At 37.9% G+C, this 24,309-nt stretch overlaps 1 protein-coding gene across 2 annotated transcripts in view; it reads right to left on the reverse strand.

Moving 5' to 3' along the window:
• Positions 1-24,309, reverse strand: part of LOC100021731 (chromatin remodeling regulator CECR2) — a 148,617-nt gene that overhangs the window by 43,082 nt on the left and 81,226 nt on the right. For both annotated transcript variants that reach the window (XR_472726.3, XM_007503841.3), the window contains exon 2: positions 5,769-5,863. Coding sequence is in view for 1 of the 2 variants with exons in the window: in XM_007503841.3 (XP_007503903.1) it covers positions 5,769-5,863 (95 nt within the window). In the remaining variant the exon portion in view is untranslated. The remainder of the gene's footprint in view (positions 1-5,768; positions 5,864-24,309) is intronic.

Raw genomic sequence — 24,309 nt, forward strand, 5'->3', positions numbered from 1 at the left:
TCTGTCTGAAAGCCTCCTTTTCTCTCCTAGAAGGGTTGGGATTCCTTTTTTCTCTGATATGGTTATTTCAATTAACCCAGTTATGCTCAAAATTTTCTTAAGACCCTCTCATGCCACCTTACTTACAGACATGCCCCTCCCTCTCTTTGAGCTACAAAATGTTTCTGGAGGATCCAGATAAGAGGGAGGCTTGTAAGGTATTTTTTTTTCTGAGAACTCACTATCCTAATCTCCTAATTTAAAGAATTTATATGCTGCAGTATAACAATATAAAGAGGGGGAAAGTCACATCAAGAGATGGAGTGTAAAGAAAAACTTAAATTTCCTTACTTTATCTGAGAGAAGTAAAAGTTAAATGATGGAAATGCTAAATATAGGGAAAGGGTAGGTATTGGAGAAGAGAAAGTAGCTTTATATTCTGGTTGCTTGGAACAGATCAATCAAACCAACAAACCAAAAAAAAGTCTGGCCAACTCTTGCTTAATCCACTTTTGATGGCAGCTGATTACTTTCAAAAATAGTAATGGTGACATTTAAGTGGCAAGCACATTGATATTAGTCCAATTAGTTCTCTGCACAAACTCAGTCCACTTCCCTCTCCTTTCTGGCAAAAGCTCCAGGGCTCCAAAGTTGGCCATTGTTCTAGTCATCTCCCCTCCCCCAGAAGTAGTGGGAAAAGCCTCAGACTATTATCATTCAGTAGTCAAGTAAGTAAGGTAGTTTTGGAAAGACATGGGGAGGTAAATTTGTGGAGCTCCCCTCTCCCTTCCCCCATCCCCTCACTATTCACCTCCTTTCTTCTGCTAATTAAGCATGCTGGATTTAAAAGGGTTAAAAGGGTGATTTAGCTTTGGGAGGTAGCTAGTTCTGGAGTGGTAGTAATATTCCACTTGGTTCTTTTCTTACCAGTTTTCCTCCAATTCTCTGGATTCTTAAGCCCTGGAAGGAAGGTGAGTTGGACAAGCCTAGAGTATGGGTTTTGTACTAAGGATTAAGTTTCTTAGTTCACTGGGAACTCAACATTAAGCTGGTCTCAGGATGATGAATTTTTGACCACAGCAATTCAGAAAGATTCTCCAATCTATTGAGCTGTAGAGTACCCACACAGGCATTATTATGAGACAATTAAAATTATTTTACTCCATAGCTCTTTCTAATAATGGCCATTCATATTTAAAGGTAATAAGGTACTTTATTTATATGTGTACACACACACACACATTTATATATCTATATTCTTATTTGACCCTAACCACAACACTGTGATGTAAGTATAATGGATATTTTCTGTCTTGGAATCGATACTGTGTATTGGTTCTAAGGCAGAAGAGTAGTAAGGGCTAGGCAATGGGGGTTAAGGGACTTGCCCAGGGTCACACAGCTGGGAAGTGTCTGAGGTCAGATTTGAACCTAAGACCTCCCATCTCAAGTATAATGGATATTATCTCTATTTTAAAGATGAAGAAACTGAGGCAAGTTAAGTGACTTGACTAATGCACTCAATTTGTAAGGGTCCAAGGCAGAATTCTAATCCAGTTCTTTCCTGACTCAAAAAGCAATTGTTTCCCCCTATACTTTTTTGCCTTTCAAAGGTCAGGAAACCAGCTTAGAGAATGCAGGAATTCCATTGTAAGGAGATTGGGCTCTGAGGGTCTTCTCAGAAAGGGATAATTGCCTCCCCTCCACAGGCAACAAACCAGGCTGACTGCTATCAGTTCAGCCAAAGCCTTCAGACCACCAAGATATTAAATGACAATGATGGGTGTTCTAGTAAGTCTTCTAAGAGAAAAGGCTTGGATTGAATCCTGTGTTTGGCTTTTAGAGCACTACATAAACCCAGACCCTTACAGTGCTTCCAGTTCTCTTCCATCCTTACTTCCCCAAAGCTACTCTTAAGATCCAGTGACACATATCGCTGCTTTTCCTTGCAGACTGATTTTCTGTCAAAAAACCTACTTCCAGTCTATTCCCCCATTCACCTATCAAAGAGCTCTTCCTAAAGTTGCAGGTCTGATCATGCCACCCTGGGCTCTTCTTTCCCCTATTTAAGAAACTTGAGTGTCTCCTTATAACTAAGATCAAAACATAAAATCCCCTCAATATTAACTATGCAAATCTATTTGATTGATAGGAGCCTCCTTGCTGGTGCTGGGGGCATTTTCATAAGCTAGCTTCAAAATCTGGAATTCTCTCCCCTATATTTCCCTATCTGTTCTATCTTACATCCTTCACATCCCAGCTAAATCTCTGTCTTCAAGAAGCATTTCCTGGTTTCCCTAAATGTGGAATCCTTTCTTTCAGTGATTATATTGCAGTGATCCCCTATATATCTTGTTTATAAATGGTTGTTTACATGTTGTCCGCTCTTTCAGGCTGTGAGCCCCTTGAGGGCAGTACTGTTCCCCCCCCTTTTTTCTTGGTCCTTAGGAAGATAAAAGTAACAAATGGACAAGTACAACTACTTATTGAAAGTGAGATTCAGATAGGCTTTTCACTTTTTGTGGCCATTTGAAAAAAATTATAATATAAAGAGGGTAGAGGTAATTTACAATAGGGAACCTTTTAGATGAAATTTCTGATGCTGGTATCAGTGACTTCAACTGAATGGGTATTTTTGAATGTCTTCTTGGAAAGGTTAAAGAAGAGCAAGAAAACCAATAGATGTATATTTAAGTATACTTAAGGTGGGATGGGAGTGAAACTAACTGGACAAAAAGCAGGCATTTGAATTTTTTTTAAAAGCAATATACATTTCTAATATATATATTTTCTATGGTCTTTTGAATAATCAGATTATATAAAGATGTTAACACCAGCAAATATGAAGACAAGAAATACAAGGCCACGTGAAATATTAAATTTATATTTTCAAATTTAAAGGACCATCTGTGTAAAATATAAAAACACAAAGCACTGATAAGAGGAAACCAAATGAATTATTTTTGAGGGTGAGGGAAGCTAACCAGAAATAAAACTATACCTACATCCTATAAAATAGGAATCTAGGGCTACTAAGGGGAAAATTTCAATATATTTAGGAAGTATTCTGAGGTTCAATCTTACTGGATTCAAATTTGATTCAGTTTTCAGATTAGGTAAACTGATAACCAGGAATTAGGTATGTCCACCAAATACTTATGGCAAACTTGTTGACAATTCAGCCTGAGGGTAGGACCACCCTGATTTCCATCACTGCAATTTATTAACCTGGGCACATCTTAAGAATAAAATGCATTGCTACAGAACAATTTGTTAATGATTTCTGAATTCTTAAGATCACTATATTTTGGATTGAAATGGGCATATAAGTGCTCAAAAGCCTTATCTTTCCAAGAAATAATCCCATAACTGGCTACAAGTAAAACGGCAAGAAGGAAATGTGCAGAACATACTAAGCAGTTTTTCCAGACTAAAAAAAAAAAAATATGGCACAGCAATCCACAGAATCATAGAGGGAAAATCTGGAAGTGGGCACTGGCAGGCAAGGACTATTCCAACTCTCCCACCCCAATTTGGAGTATGAATGAAAGTTCGGTCTTATAAAAGGTAGGTCAGTGAAGCTTGGTCACTGGGAGGGAGACATGTGAGTTCAAGAAGATAGAGGGGGCTACAAGGACAAGTTTAAGATGTAATCTAGGGGCAGCTAGGTGCTTTAGTGGATAAGAGAACCAGGCCTAGAGATAGGAGAACCCATGTTTGAATCTGACTTTAGGCACTTTAAGGGTTAAAAGAAGTTAAAAAGATGAAATCTAGTTGGTTACCTGAGGAGGAATCATTCCTGAGAGCACATGTCATAGGGATGGACAGCTATAGAATTGGGACATGAGGACAGATGGGTTGAAGACAGTGGTTTGTAGGGGGACTAAGAATAGGTTTTGAGCAACAGTAGCAAGGGGTTTAGAATCACTGGGATGTGGAGATGAATGATGGGACAGAAGTATATTAACCATAGAGAAATAAACATAGGAAAGTTATTGTCCACAGGGGTTCTGCCTCAGAGTATACTTATGCATCTATAAGAGGGGGAAAAGCAAAAGGCTTAGATTTTGAGCATCTTGCATCAAGCAGCTCATATGGTGATGATGATGAAGATACATCCCTGTTCAGCTCTTTTCTTTCACCCCTCGCCCTTGGTTAATAATGTCTAAGCCCACAGATGGAATAAAACCTTCCCCTGCCCCAAGTCTGCTAATTGTGGCTGTATCTCAAGTGCTTCATCACAATGCCACTTTAGAACAGTGATTTCTACCGCCCAGATTTCTACTTGCTGTAACAAAAAAAAAAAAGTACTTTCACTGGAAATAATTGCACCCCACCCTAATAACATCAGGTTCACATTAAATAACTTAAATAATTTCATTCTAGAAGCAAAAGTTTAGGTATTTGTAACACTGCTCACTCTTCATTCTCTTACTTGTCTGCTCATTTTCCTTTAGGTCCCTCAAGGCTCTAAACATTTTCCTAATCATTTCCTAAATCATTTTATTTCACATGTATAAGTATTTGTGGAAGCCAGAATTAGTTAGCTGCAAGATAATCTAAGGGCATAAGGTCTGGACCTCTCAATATAAAATTCATAGCTTTATTCTTATAAAGGCTGTTCTAAAAGTTTTAGTCTTAGACTGAATCTTTAGTCTAGTTTTTTCTTAGGCAAAGTCTTAGAATAACTTAAGAATAACCTAACCATGGTTAAGACTAAGACTTTTGGGACACTGGGTATAAAGCTGCAGATGTTTCTGAAAATGGTCATATGAAGTTCCCTCCTTCTATCCAGTCTTTTAAATTAGGAGAATATCATATTGCCACTCACATTTCTACTCATAATTTCTCAAGTTAATTCTCCAGAATCATGTGGAAAGGGACAAAACTTAGGACAATGAGAAAAACAAACCAGCTCTTAAGGTTTAGGATCTAAGTACCAAATGTGTGATTTTTCTTAAATTATCCCTCTGAGGGAGGCTCAGTTGCCCTATATATAAAATATAGATCTGTGATAAATGATCTTTCTAAGTTCTAAAATACTGTGAAATAGAATAGATGAGTATTTGATAGAATTCATTTTTATATTATCATTGTGACTTAATTTCTCCAAAATTTCTACAAAAATAAAGCCTTTTTGGGAAATGTATTGGGTTTTATATGAAAAGTACCATCAAAGAGACTCATTAATAAGAACTGAGGGTTCCACATGTATGAAACTCACAATCCCCCCCCCCCCCCCCCCATAAATGAGGATTATGTAAAGTTCTGTTACACTAAAAGATCAGGCAAGTAAGACATTTTTGAAAGAAAATTCTATTAGGATTGTAGTTAATAAGTACATTGCTTTCTGGGACTGCTGACTTCAACTCAGTTCACATGGCTTCTTGTGCTTTCCTATAGTCATCATTTCTTATAGAGCAGGGACATTCCATTACATTTATGTACAACCATTTCCAATCAATGTTCATTGGATTCTAGTCCTCTGTGCGAAAATGTATTTATTTATTATACCTTTACAAATACTCTTGGCTCATTTGACTCCCATGAGGCATGTGATCGGCTGTTGGCAAGAGCTATTATACATTATTTCAAATTCATATTAGCTGCCAACAATGGATACTATGCCACCTGGGAGTCAATAAAGGTATAAATAAATACAAGTGTGAAGGCTTTTTCTTTTGGGCTACTGACTTTCTGATTTGTTTGGGCAATTATGCAATCTCCTTGTAAAAGTGTAAATTATTCTCCTTCCCCAGAAACACTTAAGTCAAAACAAGATTACTCACGTGATATCCCTCCTCTGATAGCAGCCCTGAAGCAGGCAGGCGATCAAGTCACTGATAAACTCCACATCATCCCTATGAAGGGCAGCTTCTAATTCCTAATGAGAGGGAGAGAGAGAGTGTGTGCAAGATCAAACACAGATGGGGATTTCACAAAATTCCTCCTGGCCTGTCACCAGCAGGAAGCTCCAAGCAGCTTAAAGGTTAGTATAGCAGCAGGAGCTCCTTCTCAGTACCAGTCTGGCCTGGCCCGGCCTGGCCCTACCCTGCCCCCACCCTGCCCCCATAGACACCTCGGCAATCCGAGGGCCAGGAAGCTGTGCTTCCTGGGGGCACATGGTGGGCTCAGGGATCCCAGGACTCATTCCTATTCAATCATAAGGAAAACAGGAAAGAAATGTATCTTTTCCCTTTCAATTTTATCACTTCGAAGAGCTAGAGGAGCTAATGACTGCAGGACTATTTTCGTGACAATCAAGCAAACAAAGAAAAGTAAACATCTGATTAATTACCAAGTGTTCTTTAGTTACTTAGCTGGTCCTCCGCAAAGACCATTGTCTCAAATTTAGAGACTATAGAGAGCTAAGCTCAGTGTGGGGGGGGGGCTATTACAATTATGTAATTAATGAAAAATTACCAGACTGAACAGCAAAGCGATTAACCTTACATCACCTAGAGAAATGACGTAATGTCTGCACTATCAGAAAACGAACTCGAGGTTGTGTCTTCCTAGGTGGTGATCCTCTCAAAGCTCCAAATGCCTACCATGATTAGCGGGGAAGTGCCATTTGGGAAGGAAAATGGCAGCAGACTATTTTATTGGAGAATTCCAGCCCTCCCACCAAAAGAGTGCTACTACTATTCCAGCAGCATGCTCTGAAAGCAGCACCAATTTCTAAACAAATGTGGGTGACTTCGATTTCAGAGGCGAGAAGTGCACTCGTTATGCTGAATACTAACAAGTTCTTCATGAGCCCTTTTAGCCCACAGTTTAATTAAGTCATAACACGAAGCCACAACCCACAGAAGACTCAAACTCTCTATGAATCCGGGTAGCAACTCTCAGTTTCTGAACCCTAAGCACTGGCCGACCTCAATGCCAATTACATAGTCCCTCTCTGTCCTGGTAATTTTGTAAAAGCAGCTGACATTATAGAACATTAAGCTTTTTAATACATGATCCCATTTGAACCTCACAACAATAACGAGGTGGTTACTATCCAAGTCCTCATCCTCATTTTAAATTAAATTGAAATTTCGTTTTGTGGGTGCTTCCCATGGTCACATGAAGTGGAGAAGCAGGGCATTATTATATGCAGGATTTAGAAATGGTCAGGAAATGGAGGGGTGTTCTGGCAAAAGCTCATCTATGGGAGCCCTAAATCTCAGGGGCAAAGTATGAATTCCAGATGGGAGTTCAGGCAACAAATGCGTTTGAAAATGGGACCTTCTTAACACTTGGGATGCAGAGTCAGAGACTGGCCCTTAGGTACCTCCCCTCCTTAGCTTGTCCCCAGGGAAGGCACCAGGAGCCTGCTGGGCTGCTTGGGGAGGGAGAGCTCAGCTGCACTGGCCACTCTAGGGCTCTTTCCTGGACCCTGGGGAAGGAAGAGGCTTAAAAGGTTTCCTACCTTGGCCCTTCTGACTATGGGCTGCAGAGCCTAGCAGCTGGGTCCTTGCTAGGCTTTCTGGCTCTTTCTACACTATGTGGCCTTGCCATTAAGAAAGGCAGTCATGACAGCAGTAGCAGCCCCAGCCACCTGGCAGTTCTATACTTCCTTCAGCTCTCTCCCTTCCAGACCCTTGATCTGTCTGTCTCTGACCCCTTCTTGATCATCTCTTTTGGCCCCTAGATTTATCCCATCTCTTCCTCAGAACAGGACAGATTTTGGAAGCAACGATGTTCTTGGGTTTATCAAACACTAGAGTTTTGGGTTGTATCTCTTTCTTGCTTACCCAATCTGCTCTTTCCATCCACCCATACATCCATGTATGTTTATTTTTAAAGGCTAGTATCAAAGAGTTTTGAAGATAACTGCTTTATCCTATATCTTGAGGTCTGTCGATATTGCACTCTTATTTTTTTCTCAGTATTTTCATTAGTAATCTAGACCTCTTGCACCTTTAGGTTGTTACAATGTTGTCTAGTTATAGCAAGTGTCTCCTGAGTGTGTTTTTAAATAAAATAACACTTACTTTCTGTCTTAGAATTTATACTAAATATTAGTCCCAAGGCAGAGCAAAAAGAGCTAGGAAATTGGGGTTAAATGACTTGTCTAGGATCATTACAGCAACAAGTGTCTTGTGGCCAAATTTGAACCTAGGTCCTCCAGTCTTCAGGGAGGGCTCTCTATCTATCCACTCAGCCACCTAGCTGTCCTGTGGATGAGTTTTTATGTAACCCCGCACCCTCTCCCCAGGATAGGGGTAGTATGAGGAATGGTCAAAATCCCTGGAATTCTTTTTTTCCACCCTGCATATCACAAAAAACCATTTTTTTTCCCTTCAGGGAAAACAACATTCAAATACAAATAAATGAAAGTGAGAATAAAAGCAATTCAACTAAAGGGTGACTTGACTATAACCAACAGTGAATGCAGCTCCAGTTCATTTGATACAATATGTCCAAATGACCAAAGCAGGTGTATAGGCTCAAAATAGGTGTGAGCTGAATGCATCCACAGCTCCTCACATTTGAATGCGAGTTTCTAAACTCAAAGCTAACCAGTTTTTTAAATAGAACTTAAAGCATCTAAGTTATATTTCTCAAAATCACTTAGCCAAGTTCAAGCTGGCCAAAACCAAACAAAAACCCGAATTCTACAAACTTTAAAAGATTGAATTATAAACGAATGTATGAACGGTTATAGATAACTCTTTGTGACAAAAAACACAAAGCGAAAGGTCCAACTCCACAAGATATCATCTATTACACCCCCCCCCACACACACCCCTCATTAGGATTTGACAAGCACTGTTACTAATAGAAAGAAAGGCAAAGGCAGGATGGCTGTGTTTGCTTTTGCAGCTCAATTAGGACAAAACACAAACTATAAGTGTTCATTTTAAAAAGGTCATGATGGGATGCAATCATTGAAAATTGCTTTAATTTGAGAACTATGAATGAAGAACTATATAGTTTAAAATTATAAACAGCTCTGTAAACAACTTTATAAAGAAAGCAATCTATTAAAAGGAAATATCTTTAAACAATATGGGGAAAGACAATAAAAATTCTGTATTACTGCAATGCACTCAGGCTTCCTCACACCAAAGGATGCTTGACCTAAAAGAAGAAATTGCCATTGTAATAAAGATGATGCAGACGTTTTATGCTGAAAATTTCCTCTTGACCCTTATATATTCACTGGCTGCTTTGAAAAAATGGAATATTCTAAGTCAAGTTTCTGTAAGGTCTTCATAGTCACACTCTGGTCCCAAAAGACAAAGTAACATGCATTTATAAAAAATTGGATAACAAATTTTCCCAATTTTTTTGTTTCTTTGGTTTTGCAAATGTCTGCTAGACAAATGAAATAGAAGAATGAATAAGGAAGCCATGTGCTATGGCTAAATATGATATACGTGGACTTACTCCATTTGAAAAAGAATTGTAAGTCTGTAGGTTGAAATAAGCATTTGAACCTGAAAATCTTATGTTTGGCAATACATTTTGAAAAACCATGTGGGGATTGTTTATCTTTGAAAAAGAGAGAAAGAAGGAAATAAACATTTGTTAAGGGCCAGTAGTGTGCCAGGGAATGAGCTAAGTGCTTTACAAATATCTCATTTGATATTCACAACAACCAGGAGAGGCAGATGCTATTATTATCCCCATTTTAGTGTTGGGAGAACCTAGTGTGAGAACAGGTTGGGGTGAGTGAGCCAAACCCTTAGGCTGTAGGTATCTAGGTATGACCTATTTGAAGGGTAGAGGGGATGGTAGGTCCAGAGAAGGTTTTAGGGATGGGGGTGGGGTGTGGATTGGACAAAAGAGGACAGGCAAGAAACTTGGGTTCAAATCCTAATTACTCTGAATAACCGTGTATCCATGGGGGCAATCTCGGAGATTTTCAGTTTCCTCATTTCTAAAATGCTTGCAACTACCTACCTACTTTATATAGTTACTGTGAGATAAATTCTTCATAAACTATGTAATTGTAGTCACAGCATTATAGATTCAAAGCTATCCAACCCACTGGTAAACCAGGAGGGCAATAGGGGGAACAGAGGATCTAGAAATAAGTAAATATTGCAGGCAAGCAACATATCAAAATGGTAACTCCCCAGGGGTTCCCCACACTTCCCTAAGGTTGGCCAGTATCCTGAGACTCTCATCTCAGCCAATAGGCTCAAGCCCAGTCCAATTGTGTTCTCCCAACTTTAGGTCAGATTAGCTTTCCAAAGGAATATTTACTTCAAAACGAAAACAAAAGAAAACATGTAAACACTTCTCCCCAGTACCTGGGAATGGGAGGGACATAATCTCCAAACCCTACATCTCAGTCTAGGGGTTGGGGGATTATATTCACAGTTTAGCTTGGCTCCTAGGTAGCATTATTCCCACCAAGTTCCAAAGTCCCCCGGGGTTTTTGTCTCAGAGTCACTGATTTCTCAGGACTTCTATCTGGGTTGGAGGTAACATACGGCCTGGAATTCAGGGCTCCTAGGTCACCATGACTCAGCCCAGAGCTCTTTCTCCTGGGTTTAAAACTCCTCTCCCTGCACTGTGTTGAAAAAGACAAAGGAAACAAGACCCCCACCCCCAGTCCTTTTCTCCATGCCACAGGGTCAAGGAGCAGGGATAAGGTGGCCCTCAAGGGCTTCAGGGTAAATGAACACTCTAACTAGAGGATAGTCTAGAAAAGAAAGTAAGCTTGTGCCTCTTTCTGGTAACTTTTTAAAAGCAAGCATTTCTGGCTAGGCAGCCAATATAGGTTCCTCCTGAACACAAGCAGAATGTAGGCACCAGGGGCCTTCCAATGGGCACCTCCATCATAGGTGATGTGGGGATGGGCCAACACCCCACTATCATATGAATAACTATTTAGAAATGGCATTGCCAAATTATAATGAAAAGGCATGCATGGGGAGAGAAGTGAGAAAATGTACCTTTTCCCTTCCTTTTGTGGAAGACAGGGTTTTGAAAACTAAGAGTATGCAATAATGCATGTGTTGGTTTCATTGTGGTGAGCAACCCTTTTTTGTAAAAAAAAAAAAAAGTCTGTTATAAGGGATGACTCAATGAATTGGGGGAAGGAGGCAATTTAGAAATGAAATGACAAACTTAAAAAAAAAGAGAATGAAAATTATCTTAAGTGTTTTAATCCTATTCCAGATTAAATTCTCAATCTCTCAAATCTGAAGCCTTCCTTTTAGTTCCTACTTTCTTAATGATGCTGAATGACTCAGTATCATTGAGCACTAAGTTCTCCAAAGAATCAAGATTTCACATAACCACAAGAGAAATGGAAAGACATACAGAGAGTGTAAGCAGGTTGCTGCATATAACTAGAGAGGACTTGTGTGAAATGGTGTAATGAATGAGGGAGCTCTCCAAAGGATAAATAACTCAGGCATAGCTCCAGGGCAGACTGGTAGCACAAAAGGTCAAAGCATCAGAGGGAGTTCTGTAGCATATTGAATAGATCACATGTGGAGGATTTACCCAGAGCTCATCAACCATCACCTGCCCATCAATAAAAGACTTCTTGAAAATGTATTCCTGGACAGCCTTTTCCTAAATTTCCATCCCATGTAGAGAAGACATTAGACTTTATTTCAATGTTGATTTTACTGGTTATACATTCCTTCTTTCACTGATATAACTCCCCTCTCTCATTTCTATAAGTTGGTATTGAACACCCCCCCCCATTCCCCCATGTGGCAGATAAGCTAACCTGGCTGGTCCCTGGAACGTACAATCTATATAGGCTTTCCAAACCCTAAGATCCTTCAGGGTAAGAACCCTGTCTTATAAAACTTTCTATCTCCTCTAATACCTAAAACATACTTGGGAGATTAAAAAAGTTCTTACACTTTATTCTCTATGGGCAACATCAGAGATATTGGGTTACTATGAAGCAAAAACAAGATGCTAAAATAAAGGCCTGGATCATTACTTGAAATTCCTGTAAATTGTAGTAAAAGGGGCAAAATCTAAAGAGGAACTCTTTTTTTTTCCCCAGGACTTTTGAACAACAGGTAATTAATTTGTTAAAGGTTAATTAATTAATTTGTTAAGGTTTTAATTAGTTAATTTGTTAAAGGTTTTAATTAGTGCTAACTTACCCCCAAACTATTGTCTTTGAAAGAACTCAAAGGCTTATTTATCCCAGAGCTCCAAGAATTAGACTGAAGCCATTTCCTTTTCCACATTCACCTCCTTTTGCCTTTCCCTTCTGTTTAAATAAATACTAAACGTGGAGCCTAGAATCTAAAACTTTTTTTCCAAGACAGTCTGAGACAAGGACCTGACAGAAAACAGACCCACCTCAGAAGCCAATCAGCAGAAAAATGGGAAGCCCTGCCAATCCTCTTCTCATGCTATAGATTCATATGGAAGCTGCAGAACAAGGTTTTTTCTCTTTGCTGTTTAGTGTAATAGCTCATTATGGAAGTCTTTAAAAATTATTTTACCTCCACATGACCAAGCACTTCAGTAGTGGCAGGCAATATTATTAAAGCAGGATATCCATTGCACTATGAATAAATGAATGTTAAAATATTTATTAAAGTATGTATATTCTAATGTATAATGTATATTCTAGAAACTGCTAAGAACTGGGGAGATAAATATACAAGCAAGCAATATAGTCCTACCCTCAAGGAGTTTACATTGTACTCCATAAGAAACCAGGGGGCTGCAAAATCTTAAAGTAAAAGGTAGTAAAAATAAAGTAGCTCAATGTTAATTCCTATAATGTGTCACAACTACAAAAAACTTTTTCCTGAACACAAAGAACTTTGTTGGGCACAACCATAAGGTCATCCATTTCCTGTTCCTCCAATTCAGAAGGCAGACATGAAACAAGGTACAATGTCAGAAAGAACATTAAAATCCTATTTTCTTTCCTTATAAAAATAAAAGCTGATAATGAACTAGATTTTCACTGCCGGTATTTCTAAAAAAAGACTTGATGTTTCCTTAAGGAGAGGTAATACAATACACACACACAAAGAACATCACTTAAGTGCACTTTGTTGTTGTTTTTAGGTAGATATAGATGCCCTTTTGCTCAATGTTTGGTCATCCGTTCCACAGAGGCACAGGTACTCAAATGCCAGCTGCTAACCAAGTTAGAATGACCAGAGAATAATGGTTAGGTCTTCAAAAAACACCTCTAGCTTTGAGATCTATAGTAACTTTTAACCTGGTATAAATTAATTTTATCCCAAAGGTAACTAATGCCAGGTTAAGTAGCAGAGTATAAATCAGTGTTAGTGGGTTTAATGGTAGAAGTGAGCAAAACTAGTTATACAATACTCTGAATTGGTTAATACAGTAGGGCTCAGTCTGTCTTTCTGGTTTCACCACTACTCATACCCCATAATTCCCTCTAAGGGATTCATTTCAATGCTTTGAAAAGAAGTATATACTGATGAGGCAATAATTTAAATGCAGTACATTGACTCCTCTCTCAAACACCACTGCTGCTTACTTGTTAGTACTGATCACCCAAAGATTTTAAATCACAGCAAACTGAAAAACTTTGAGGATTTAGTTATTTAAAATGAAAGATCTCCATTTCAGAATAAACATATTTTTAAAAATTTGTAATCAACACATTTTTTCCTATGCCTATAGATAGCTTCAATTTCTTCCGAAAACTGCTTGTTTATATTCTTTGACCATTTATCAATTGGGGAATGGCTCCTTTTAAAAATAAACAATAACATCTGACTCAGTCTTATACTCAGTATATATTTAAGAAATGAAGAATTTGTCAGAGAAATTTGCTATAAAAATGTTTTATTTTACTTCTTTTTCTATGATACCTTTCAGCATAATGTGGTTTCCATGATCATCTTCTTTAATTAGATATATTTTTGCTTTTACTTTGTCTGAGATCATAATCGCTATCCCTGCCTTTTTAACAATTAAGTTGAAATATATTTGATTCTATTCCAGTCCTTTATTTTAACTCAATGTCTTTGTTTCAAATGTATCTATAGTAAACAACATACTGTAGGATTCTAATTTCTAATCTATTCTAACTGCAACTATTTTATAGGTAAGCTAATCCCATTCACATTCAGTTAAAATTATTATGATTCCCTACATCCTATTTTCTTCTGTTCACTCCCCATTTCTCTTTCTCTATACCGTCCATCAAATCTATTTTGCTTGAGACCACTCTGCCTCTCTTACTCCTCATTCTCTTATTTTTCTGGCTCCTTTTAAAGTTTAAGTTTTAAAAAATTCTAATTATACATAAAAATAATTTTTGATAATTGTTATCTGATATTTTGCAATTCAGATTATCTTCCTCCTTCCCTCCCTCCCCTACTTGAGGTAGTAGCCTGACCTAGGTCAGTGATAGCAAACCTTTTAGAAACTGCAGAATGTGCTGGTTGAGTCCAGCTTCTTTCTTACCCAACACAGGGGAGGGAGAAAGTGCTCCCAATGGGCTGCTGGATGGATAGGTGGGTGAATTGAGAAATGTCCTCAGTGAGTGTAGGGGAGTGGCCCAACTGCTCCACTCCCTTCCAGCTCTGTGCCTGTGAGCTGCTCACCTTAACTCCAGTGTGCTCCCATTGGGATGCTGGGCAGAGGGGCGGGAGATGTGAAAAAATGTCATCAGGAACAGTGGAGAGGGGGAAGGAAGCAGCTTCGCCCAGTTCCTCTGCTTTTCTAGTAAAGAACTTGGGGGTAGGAGGAGGTGGAGACTGGACATCACAAGTGTCAAAGATTTACCATCACTAATATAAGTTATAACAGATATTTCATGTAATACACATTTCCATATTCCTTGTGCTATGAAAGAAGATATACCACATATACAAATAAAAAAAATCAAGTGGAAAGTGATCTGCAATTGAACTCCAACAATTCCTTCTTTGGCTATGGATACCATTTTTTCATCGTGGCCCTTGGAGCTATCTTGGAACCTTGTTTTGCTGATAATAGTTTAGTGCTTCACAGTTGATTATCATACAGTATTTCTGTTACTGGTATAAACTGTTTTCAGGGTGTATTTACTTCATTTTGCATCAGTTTATATTATATGCCTTTCCAGGACTTTTTGAACTCATCCTATTTATCAATTCTTATGGTACAATAGTATTCCATTACAACCATATATTATAACTTGTTTATTAAACATTTCTCAATTTTAATCTGGTTCTAGGGCAGTGATGGCAAACATTTAGAGTCAGAGTACCCTGACTGCAATCCGCACACTGCATGAGAGCCACCTCTTTACCCCAGACAAGAGAGGAAGTGTTCATACTGGGATGCTGGGCAGAGGGGTGGGTAATATAAAAAATGTCCGCAGGTGTGGTGGAGAGAGGGAGGGGAGCAGCCCGCTCTGACTTGTGTGGCATAGGTTTGCCAACATGGGTCTATGGGAAATTAGGTGCCAAAGAAAAAAGAACCCCAGCCCCAGAGTCAGGATGATCTGAATTAAAACCAGCCTTATTTAACTAGCTGTATGATCCCAGGCAAGTAACTTAATCTTGGTTTACCCTCAATTTCTTCGATTGTAAAATAAAGATAATAATAGCACCTACCTTCTCCCAAATTGTTGGGAAGATCAAATGAGATAATATTTATAAACAGATTAATAATATAATAGTCCCATTAACAAGAAATTTGCATTGTTGTAGAGGGAATGAGTCAGTTCTCAACTGATCTAAGTAAAGTTGAATGCTTTAGAATTAGGAATTGGCCATGAAACATTGACAAAAACGAGCTTACTTTGTCATGGCATGAAAAAGGTACTTTAGTCAAGTACCCTTGGTTCAGGTAGTTTTGGTTATATGCACTCAAGATGGACACAAACACACTCCCCACCCCCACTCCCACCCCCACCCCCAGAAATCCTTTACTCATCTGAAGACATTGTCACAACTCTAAAAACAAGATGGATTTAAAAAAACAAACAAACTTGTTTTATGGAAATGTTTCATATGGATTTTGTAGTTTTAAGTCTTCTGTGTTTATTTGTTGATTAATTCCTAGATATATAAAATAGGGAATAGACAAACCATAAGACAGAGTACAAAAAGGTTGAAAACATTGTTTTCAAAACAGATATAAACTATCAATAATGATCTGTTTTGGAAAAGTTTTGAAAAATGAGAAAAGGATGGGAACCCATGCCACTTACTCCACACTTTTGGATGGGTTATGGGAATCTAGGATTCCTGATCTAAATTTTCTTTAAAATTATCACAATTTGGGTCCCCCGGTCCCTTTACTCTTTGAACCAGCAATACCATTGGTAGGTGCACATTTTTTGAAAAGTGATTTTAAAATAATTTTTAAAAACATTTTTTTTCGATGGCTACATGATTCATTTTTTCTCCCTTCCCTCTTCTCTCACCTCTCCGAGAGCTGACAAGCAATTGCACTGAGTTATACATATATTATCACTTGATACCTATTTCCAATATTCTTTTTTGTAATAAAGTAATTGTTTAAAACCAAAACCCCAATCATACACCCATATAAACAAATGATAAATTTATATGCTTTTCTCCCGCGTTTCTACTCCCACAATTCTTTCTCTCCGTGTGGACAGTGTTCTTTCTCATAAGTCCCTCAGGGATGTACTGGATCATTGCATTACTATTAGCAGCAAAGTCAATTACATCCACAATGTTTCAGTTTTTGTGTAGGAACGATGTTCTCTTGGTTCTGCTCATTTCACTCTGCATCAGTTCATGGAGGTCTATCCAGTTCATATACAAATCAAGCAGTTCATCATTACTTACAGCACAATAGTATTCTATCATCATCATATACTACAATTTGTTCAGTCATTCCAATTGAGGGACACCCCCTCATTTTTCAATTTTTTTGCCACCACAAAGAGTGCAATTATGAATACTTTTGTACAACCCTTTTTAAATTATCTCTTTGGGGTAAAAACCTAGTAGTGGTATTTCTAGATGAAAGGGCATGTGTTCTTTTAAAGCCCTTTGGGCATAACTCTGAATCCCACATCTTTATAAAGAGGCCCCAAACAGAAAGGTCCCATAAATCTATGAAAATATTCACAGTAATGCTCTTTGTGCTAGAAAAGAATTGGGAAAAGAGTAAGTTTCCACTGTTTGGGGAAATGGCAAAATAAATGATCCTATGTGAATTAATATAATATATTATAATAGTTATTATAAACATTATCATGTCACAAGAATGAACAACTATGAAGAATTCATCAGTAACATAAATCCATAAAAGCAAAAGAAAAACAAACACAGAAACGGGATGACAGTTATGACCAAAGTTTGGCCCAGGACAAGACCTGAGAAAATGCATCTCACCTCTTCTCTATTATTTGAAAAAATAAGAGTAAGATACATTGACTATATTTCAGACACAGTTATTGGTTGAAAAATTTTGCTAAATTTAATTTTTCCTCCTTTTCTATTCCTTATAGCAAAATCTATTTCTGGCTTCTGTGAGAGGAGGTCATGTGAAAAGATAGGACTTGAGTCAAAGAAGGAGATGGAAACTGTGTACATCATTTGGAGGGTTTAAATGAATGTAATCAGAGAGAGAATTTGGAGGAGACATTTGGCAAATTTTAGGAGGCAATGAAGAAAAACTTTTAAAAAATTAGTTTCTCTATCTGGTCTAGATTCTACACTTTCTCATCAAAAATGAAGTAGAATCTGGGGCAATTAGGGAGGATATAAAATGATTAAGAAGACTAAGGGGTAGAATCTTAAGAGGAAAACTGAAAAGCAGGCAACAAGGCATGATAAACAAAAAAGGTAAGTGGAACAATTAGAAGGTTAAGCAAGTTGATAAGAATGAATTGTGGATGGGGCAAAATGGTGAAACAGGAGTTTGGAGAAAGGTTGAAAGAGAGTCAGGTGTGGCTAAGGTTTTGTTGAAACAAAAGAAAGGAATCTGAGTGGAGCTGTCATGTTATTATGGTCAAATTGACTATTATTATTTTTAAACCAGGTACTTAGGATAGAGATCTAAACCCTCAAAGCTGTTCAAATAAACAAGGCTCACAATCTCAACCATTAAGGAAGGTAGAGAAAACTGCATCTGTGTTTTGGTGTTTGTATTTCTTAAACAAGTCAACAAAGATTTATTAAACACCTACCATGTGCTTAAAAGCACTTTGCTAAGTCCTGAAGATGCAACAACAATAAAAAGTTCTTTTTCTCAAGGTACTCAGAGAGAAAACTGTCAAATCACTTATCATTGCTCCAAGTATAGGCTGATCTCCCTAAACAAAAAGGGAAAATGAATAGAAGAGGGAAGAACCAAAGAATAACAGTTAACATTCAAGATTGTAAGGGAGAATGGAAACAGAAACTAGGCGTCCACAGGGGAAAAAGGAGACAGAGAGATCTGACCCTTGTTAGAAGGCTCAAGAATGGAAGAATACCATGCAAAATAAGGAAAGGGATAGGACAGCTGAATGCCTCAAAGAAGTTCTTCTTTGGAGAAAAGAGTTACAGAAACTATCAGATGACAGAGATGACTCAGGAGAAAAGTAGGCACCAGTTGGTGATTCTTTGATGAGTTGGGGCATACTATTGTGAACTTTAGATTACTCTACCCTACCTAGTCTAACAAAATCAGGAATGTCTACACCCATACTTAAGGATTAAGTATTTAGGAGGATGGCCTATGACAAATATGTGCTAGCAAATGACAAATCAGAAACAGCGGACAGACCTCTGTTACAGTTAAAAGAGTGGTTTGTCTTAAACTGTGACTGCGAATATATGGTTTCAACACAGTGTCTTGAGTTAAATCAAAAATAAAGTGGTCGCCATGGGAAAATTCCCAAATATGAAATACCCAAGTCAGATGGGTTTTTATGGAGATTTTAATTAATACAAATTAAGGAATTAATGAAAGGGAGGGAGAGTAAGAGGAAATAATGAGAAAAGGGCTAGACCAGCCTAGGCTTAAGCCTTAAGAGAGAGATCAGTCAGTCTTTAATCCACTAACCACAAGATTTGTCCCAAGCAAGATTCTAGTGTTCAGAGAGACCCACCAGTTCAGCTCCTGAGCTCCACTTCATCTTCCAAGGTTGAATTCTCCCCCTTCAGAGGCCTTCTGGCCTCCTTTTAAAGGGAATTTTCTCCTATGTCACTTCCCCTAAGTTTTCACATCTACCAATCACAGCAGACATTTTCACAGGACTGACCATTCTTAATTCACACCTTCTTTAGTTCTCAACTTCTCTGGGTAGACTAAAACTTCTGAGTAAGTTCACACCTCTTTGCCCCTTGCAAGTTTGCAAGTTGCCTGACCTTTTAGTGATTAATTTGACCTTCATAGGTACTTAGTACCTTTTTGTATTAGATCTAAAAATAGACTTAGCTGAAGGGCTTGGCCTCACCGAGGAAAAGCAATTGCTTGACTACAGGGGTGGAGGGGATATGACTGAGGAGAGACTCTAAATGAACACTCTAATGCAAATATAAACAACACGGAAATGGGTTTGAGTCAAGAACACATGTGATACCCAGTGGAATCATGCGTCGGCTATGGGAGAGGTGGGGAGAAGGGGGAGGGAGGGAAGAAAATGATCTTTGTTTCCAATGAATAATGTTTGGAAATGACCAAATAAAATAATGTTTAAAAAATGACTATGCTTATTTCATTATTAGATACTACAATAATTGCTAACATTTATATTGCACTCAACTGATAGCTAAGTACTGTGCTAAATACTTTACAATTACTATCGCATTTGATGCTCACAATACCCCTGGAAGGTGGGTGCTATCTTCATTTTGTTGTTCCGACTGTTTTCGGTTGTGACTGATTCTTTGTGACCCTATTGAAGCTTTCTTTGCAAAGATACTGAAGTGGTTTGCCCTTTCCTTCTCTAACTTATTTTATAGCTGAGAAAACTTAGGCAAACAGGGTTACATGACTTACCCAATGTCACATAGCTAGTAACAGTTTGAGGCCACATTTGAACTCAGGAAGAGGATTCTTCTTGCCTTCAGGTCTAGCATTTCATCTACTGTGCTACCTCCGTGGCCAAAGAAAGGAAAATAGGTCTGGGTATATATCTCTCATTTAAAAAAAACACGATAGCTCAAAGGGGTAGGAGTTAACACTATTTCAATAAAGTATATTCACATTAGGAAATCTAAGAACCAAATGATAAAAAAAAAATGGGATAAGGCTCAGAGTACTCCAGGAATCTGTGTTGGGCCCTATACCATTAGCAAAGTGATTTGGATAGAAAGTATAAATGGCATCCTCATCAAACTCTCTAAATGACAAAACTGAAAAGAATAACTCATAGAACTGGTGACATGATAAAGAACAGAAAGTCCTTGGAAGGTTAGAGTACTGGACTGAATCTAATAGGATCATATAACAAAGAGGGTGAAGATCAAAGTCTTGTACTTGGGTACCAAATAAGTCAACGTCACAAATGTAAGATGGGGAGGCCTTATTTGATATCAGTTTGTCTGAAAACAAACAACTGAGGATTTCAGGGGAATGCAAGCCTGATGTGAATCAACAGAGTGAAATGGCAAACCAAAAAGCTAATGTGATTTCGGGCTGAATTAAGAGGAGCAAAGCTTCTGGGAATAGGAAGGTTAGTAGTTGTCCAACTGGATACTGTCATCATTAGAGCTCATCTGGAATTTTGTATTCAATCTAGGGGACCACAGTTTAAGAAGGACATTTATGAAGTGGAGAAGAAAACAGAATGGTGAAAGGCTCTATGAGAATCAATTGAAGGAATGAGGGATGGTTAGCCAGGACAAAGCAAGATTGGGGGACCCAACGAAAGGAATTTGTTGTTTCAGTCCAGAGGATAGAACAAGAAACAATATATGAAGATGACAAAGAGATCAATTTAGGAGTGATATCAGGAAAAACTTCTTAACAAATTCAAGTCCAAAAGCAGGATGAGTTGCCTAAAGAGGGTTCCTTTTCTTTCAAAGGTGATAGAAATAATATCAATGAGAATTTTAAAACAAGAAGCTACCCCCCCCCTCATAATTTGGAATAATTTAAGGAAATTTACTAAGTTGCTTAGGCACACGGACTTTGACCACAATTCATTATAGCCCTGGGAATCATGACAAACCAAGATATTATTTTATTGACAGGTTATTGACCCATATATTAAAAGAAAGCTATTCACAGCAGTATTATTAATAGTAAGTTTAAATATTAAATGCTGAACAACAGAAGAATGACAGAATCAATAGTAATAAAGATTACTCTTCCCTAAAAATGATGAAGAAGAGTTAAAAGTCTTCAATGGAATGATCCACTGCAGAATGAAGAAAATTAAAAGAAAAATGTATGCTTAGGATGAGAATCATTATCATTTATACATATAGTGCCTCTACTATGCCAGGCCCTGGACTAAGCAGTTTATAGATATTATCTCATTTGATTTGCTACTCACATTAACACTACAAGACAGTTATTATTATGCCTAGTTTACAGTTGAGGGAACTGAGGCAGAGGATTAAGTGAGTAGTCACACTACTAGTAACTGTCTAAGGCTGGAATTGAACTCAGGTCTTTCTGACTCCAGGCCCAGTGTTGCATCCACTGCAACATCTGGCTCCGCTACCTAAGAATATCAAAAGAGATAACAAGGAAGAGATCCACAGAGCTGCACTTTCTCATTCACTTAGTGTATCAGAACTGCCAGAGTACTGAGAGACTAAATGACTGCTCAGGGGCACAGCCTCAGTCCATATGTGTCAGTGAGAACTGAACCCATGTACAATGGAGAGGTTTAGGTTTAATGACTGAAGAAAATGAAACTAGTAAATCATTCAAAGTCTTGCTTAGCTACAATATAGAAAAACTGAATGTGGCAGCAACAGTGATATCATAGCACTTATCTCAGGTATCAGTACTAGCCTCTAATCCCAAGAGTTTTTATTCCTGTAGAACAGGAAGCTAGGGTCACAAGGTCCCTGAAAGCTTAATTAATAGAGAGGAGGGTGGCTTGAACTTAGCTCTTCCTCCCCCTCCTCTCAAGCCCCAACCCTAGTTCTGAACCAACCCCACCCCTTCTGGACTATCCCAATAGCCTAAACTGGTCTCCAGGACTCAAAAGCTTCTCTTTAGTAGTCAGCACATTCTGACAAATTTCCTAAAGTTAGTATGTTTGGTCCTATCACCTCCCGTAGTCAATAAATTATAATGGTTCTTTCTTACTTCCATGATCAAATATAAAATCTTCTGCTGGGTATAAATGCCCTAACCTGGCTTCTTCCAACCCTGGAAATCTCTTTACACTTTTGCTTCCCGATACAAATCCTACAATCCAGTTTCACTGGCTGTTCCCCCTAACCCCTTGATAGTTATATACTCTTCCTTCCTCACCTCACCCCCACGTTTCCTGGGCTTTCTTCAAGACTCAGTTCAATTCCTACTCTTTGCAAAAGGCTCTCTGGACTGGCCCAATCCCCTCCTCAGTTCTTCCAGCAACTCTCTCTATAGGAATTCGTTGACACTAAATTTTGCCATTCTTTGGAACCCATAGCAGAGTAACTAGCATGTAAATTATTTTAAAATGTGTATTTTTTTACTTATTTCATCTCCATTGGCTGGGGAAGAGGATAGGAGAGAGGGAAAAGGGTTGAAAACAGCCTTTTCCTGTTACCACTCCTTGGATTCTGATTCCCAGATGTTTTTCCCTCCTCTGCTCTTCTCTCAAAAGAAAGTATGTCATTAAATTTTCCCTTCTTCCTATGTCTTTTCTACTCTTTAACATTCCTTCTCTAGAGGACAGGACATCTCAATCTTAACCATGAACACCCTCTAGAGTGCTAGTTGGGCAACACTGAGCTACAAGTTAGGTATTTAGATTAGTGGTCTTCAAACTTTTTTTAATTACAGCATCTTTATCAGTTAAAAATGCTCACCAGCTACAAGGATATTGAATTAATTACATATACTACAGTACAAATAATCACATATGTTATAAAACTTACACAAAACCAAATTTTGAAAGGATGAGATAAAGATTGTTTCTTAAAAAGAAACAAAAAGATCTTACTCTCTTGTAGCAATCTAGGCATATACAGAATGTTTCTTCCTGTGGCTGCAGGCAGCTACACTCTCACTAGAAAGTATTAGTAAGTAAGGTGACAGGATAAACTTCCTTATATTTGAAAATCTCGACTTGGTGATAGTGACTCAAACATCTTGTTCAATGATAAGTTTATAACAAAAACAAAACAAAAAACCACTCGATATTTTTAAAAGATACTTTGCAAAGAAAGGTACAGTATATCCAAATTAAAGTACATTAGAAAAAAACGAAATCAAGATACCAAAATTTCAATCGAATCTGCCTACTTTTCCAAATTCTCTGGTATCAATTATTCTTGAAAATCAGTCAGAAAGTATTGTATTTTAATGTTTACTAAACAAATAATTCTAAAAAACTGACTCTCTTTACTTGGAAGATTTTAAAATGGGCTATAAAATTTTGTTTTCAAGTTTAAGTGTATGTATTTGACAGTTTCCAGAGGTGACATTTAAATCATTTTCAGATATTGAAAAATATCTATTACTCAGTAGCCTCTCCTCTTCTTCTGTAAGTCAGTTTACCTTGTTACTCTTACATGACTAAACTTGTATGACATGTCCTGTAGTGATTATTCACAATTTTAAACTCTCCTCAAATAACAAAGACCATTATCAGTAAGAACACTTAAGAAAACTTGTTCCATGCAGTTGAAATCTGGCAGGCAGCAGCAAAATGGAGTGAGCTTAGTCAATCCCACCTCCTCCAATCAAAGGGGAAAGGAGACTGAGAGACGTGGTATCAATTAAGGCTTGAGTTAGCAGAATAGTGGCTTTAGAATTGATGGGCTTGTCCTAAGATGGACATCTTATTCCCTGGAGTTGAAGCCAGGCAGGCCTGTCTCCCATATGTTTCAAAACACTCTACTAGTGTGACCTCAATGCAATCCCCTTCTGTATCCTTCAAATCGAATTTTCCCAACTGCCTGATAAGCTATCTATATTGCTTCTCATTTATCATTGTTAGATTTATTAAACTCTTGAGTGAGGAATGTTCCAGGGTCACCTATGATCACTGAATTTTTGCAATTCAGTTGATTTTTCCTCTAAGAATCTAAGATGAGGCACCACATATTTAATGATAATCCATATACACTTAATGATAATCACAATTCGGTTCCTCTATAATGAAGAGTCAAAAAGATTGGGATTCAAGTCCACTTCAGACACAAACCTGTCTGTGTGATAGACAATTACCTGACTGTAAGTTCAACATAACGGTAAAAAGTCCCATAAAATAAAAAAATGTTAATGTCATGTCGTTTCCCAAGTCTCAGCAGTTCACCCAAACACACTCATTCTTACTCTGAGAAG

The sequence above is a fragment of the Monodelphis domestica genome, chromosome 5, assembly GCF_027887165.1.
Source record: "Monodelphis domestica isolate mMonDom1 chromosome 5, mMonDom1.pri, whole genome shotgun sequence".
Classification (NCBI taxonomy): Eukaryota; Metazoa; Chordata; class Mammalia; order Didelphimorphia; family Didelphidae; genus Monodelphis; species Monodelphis domestica.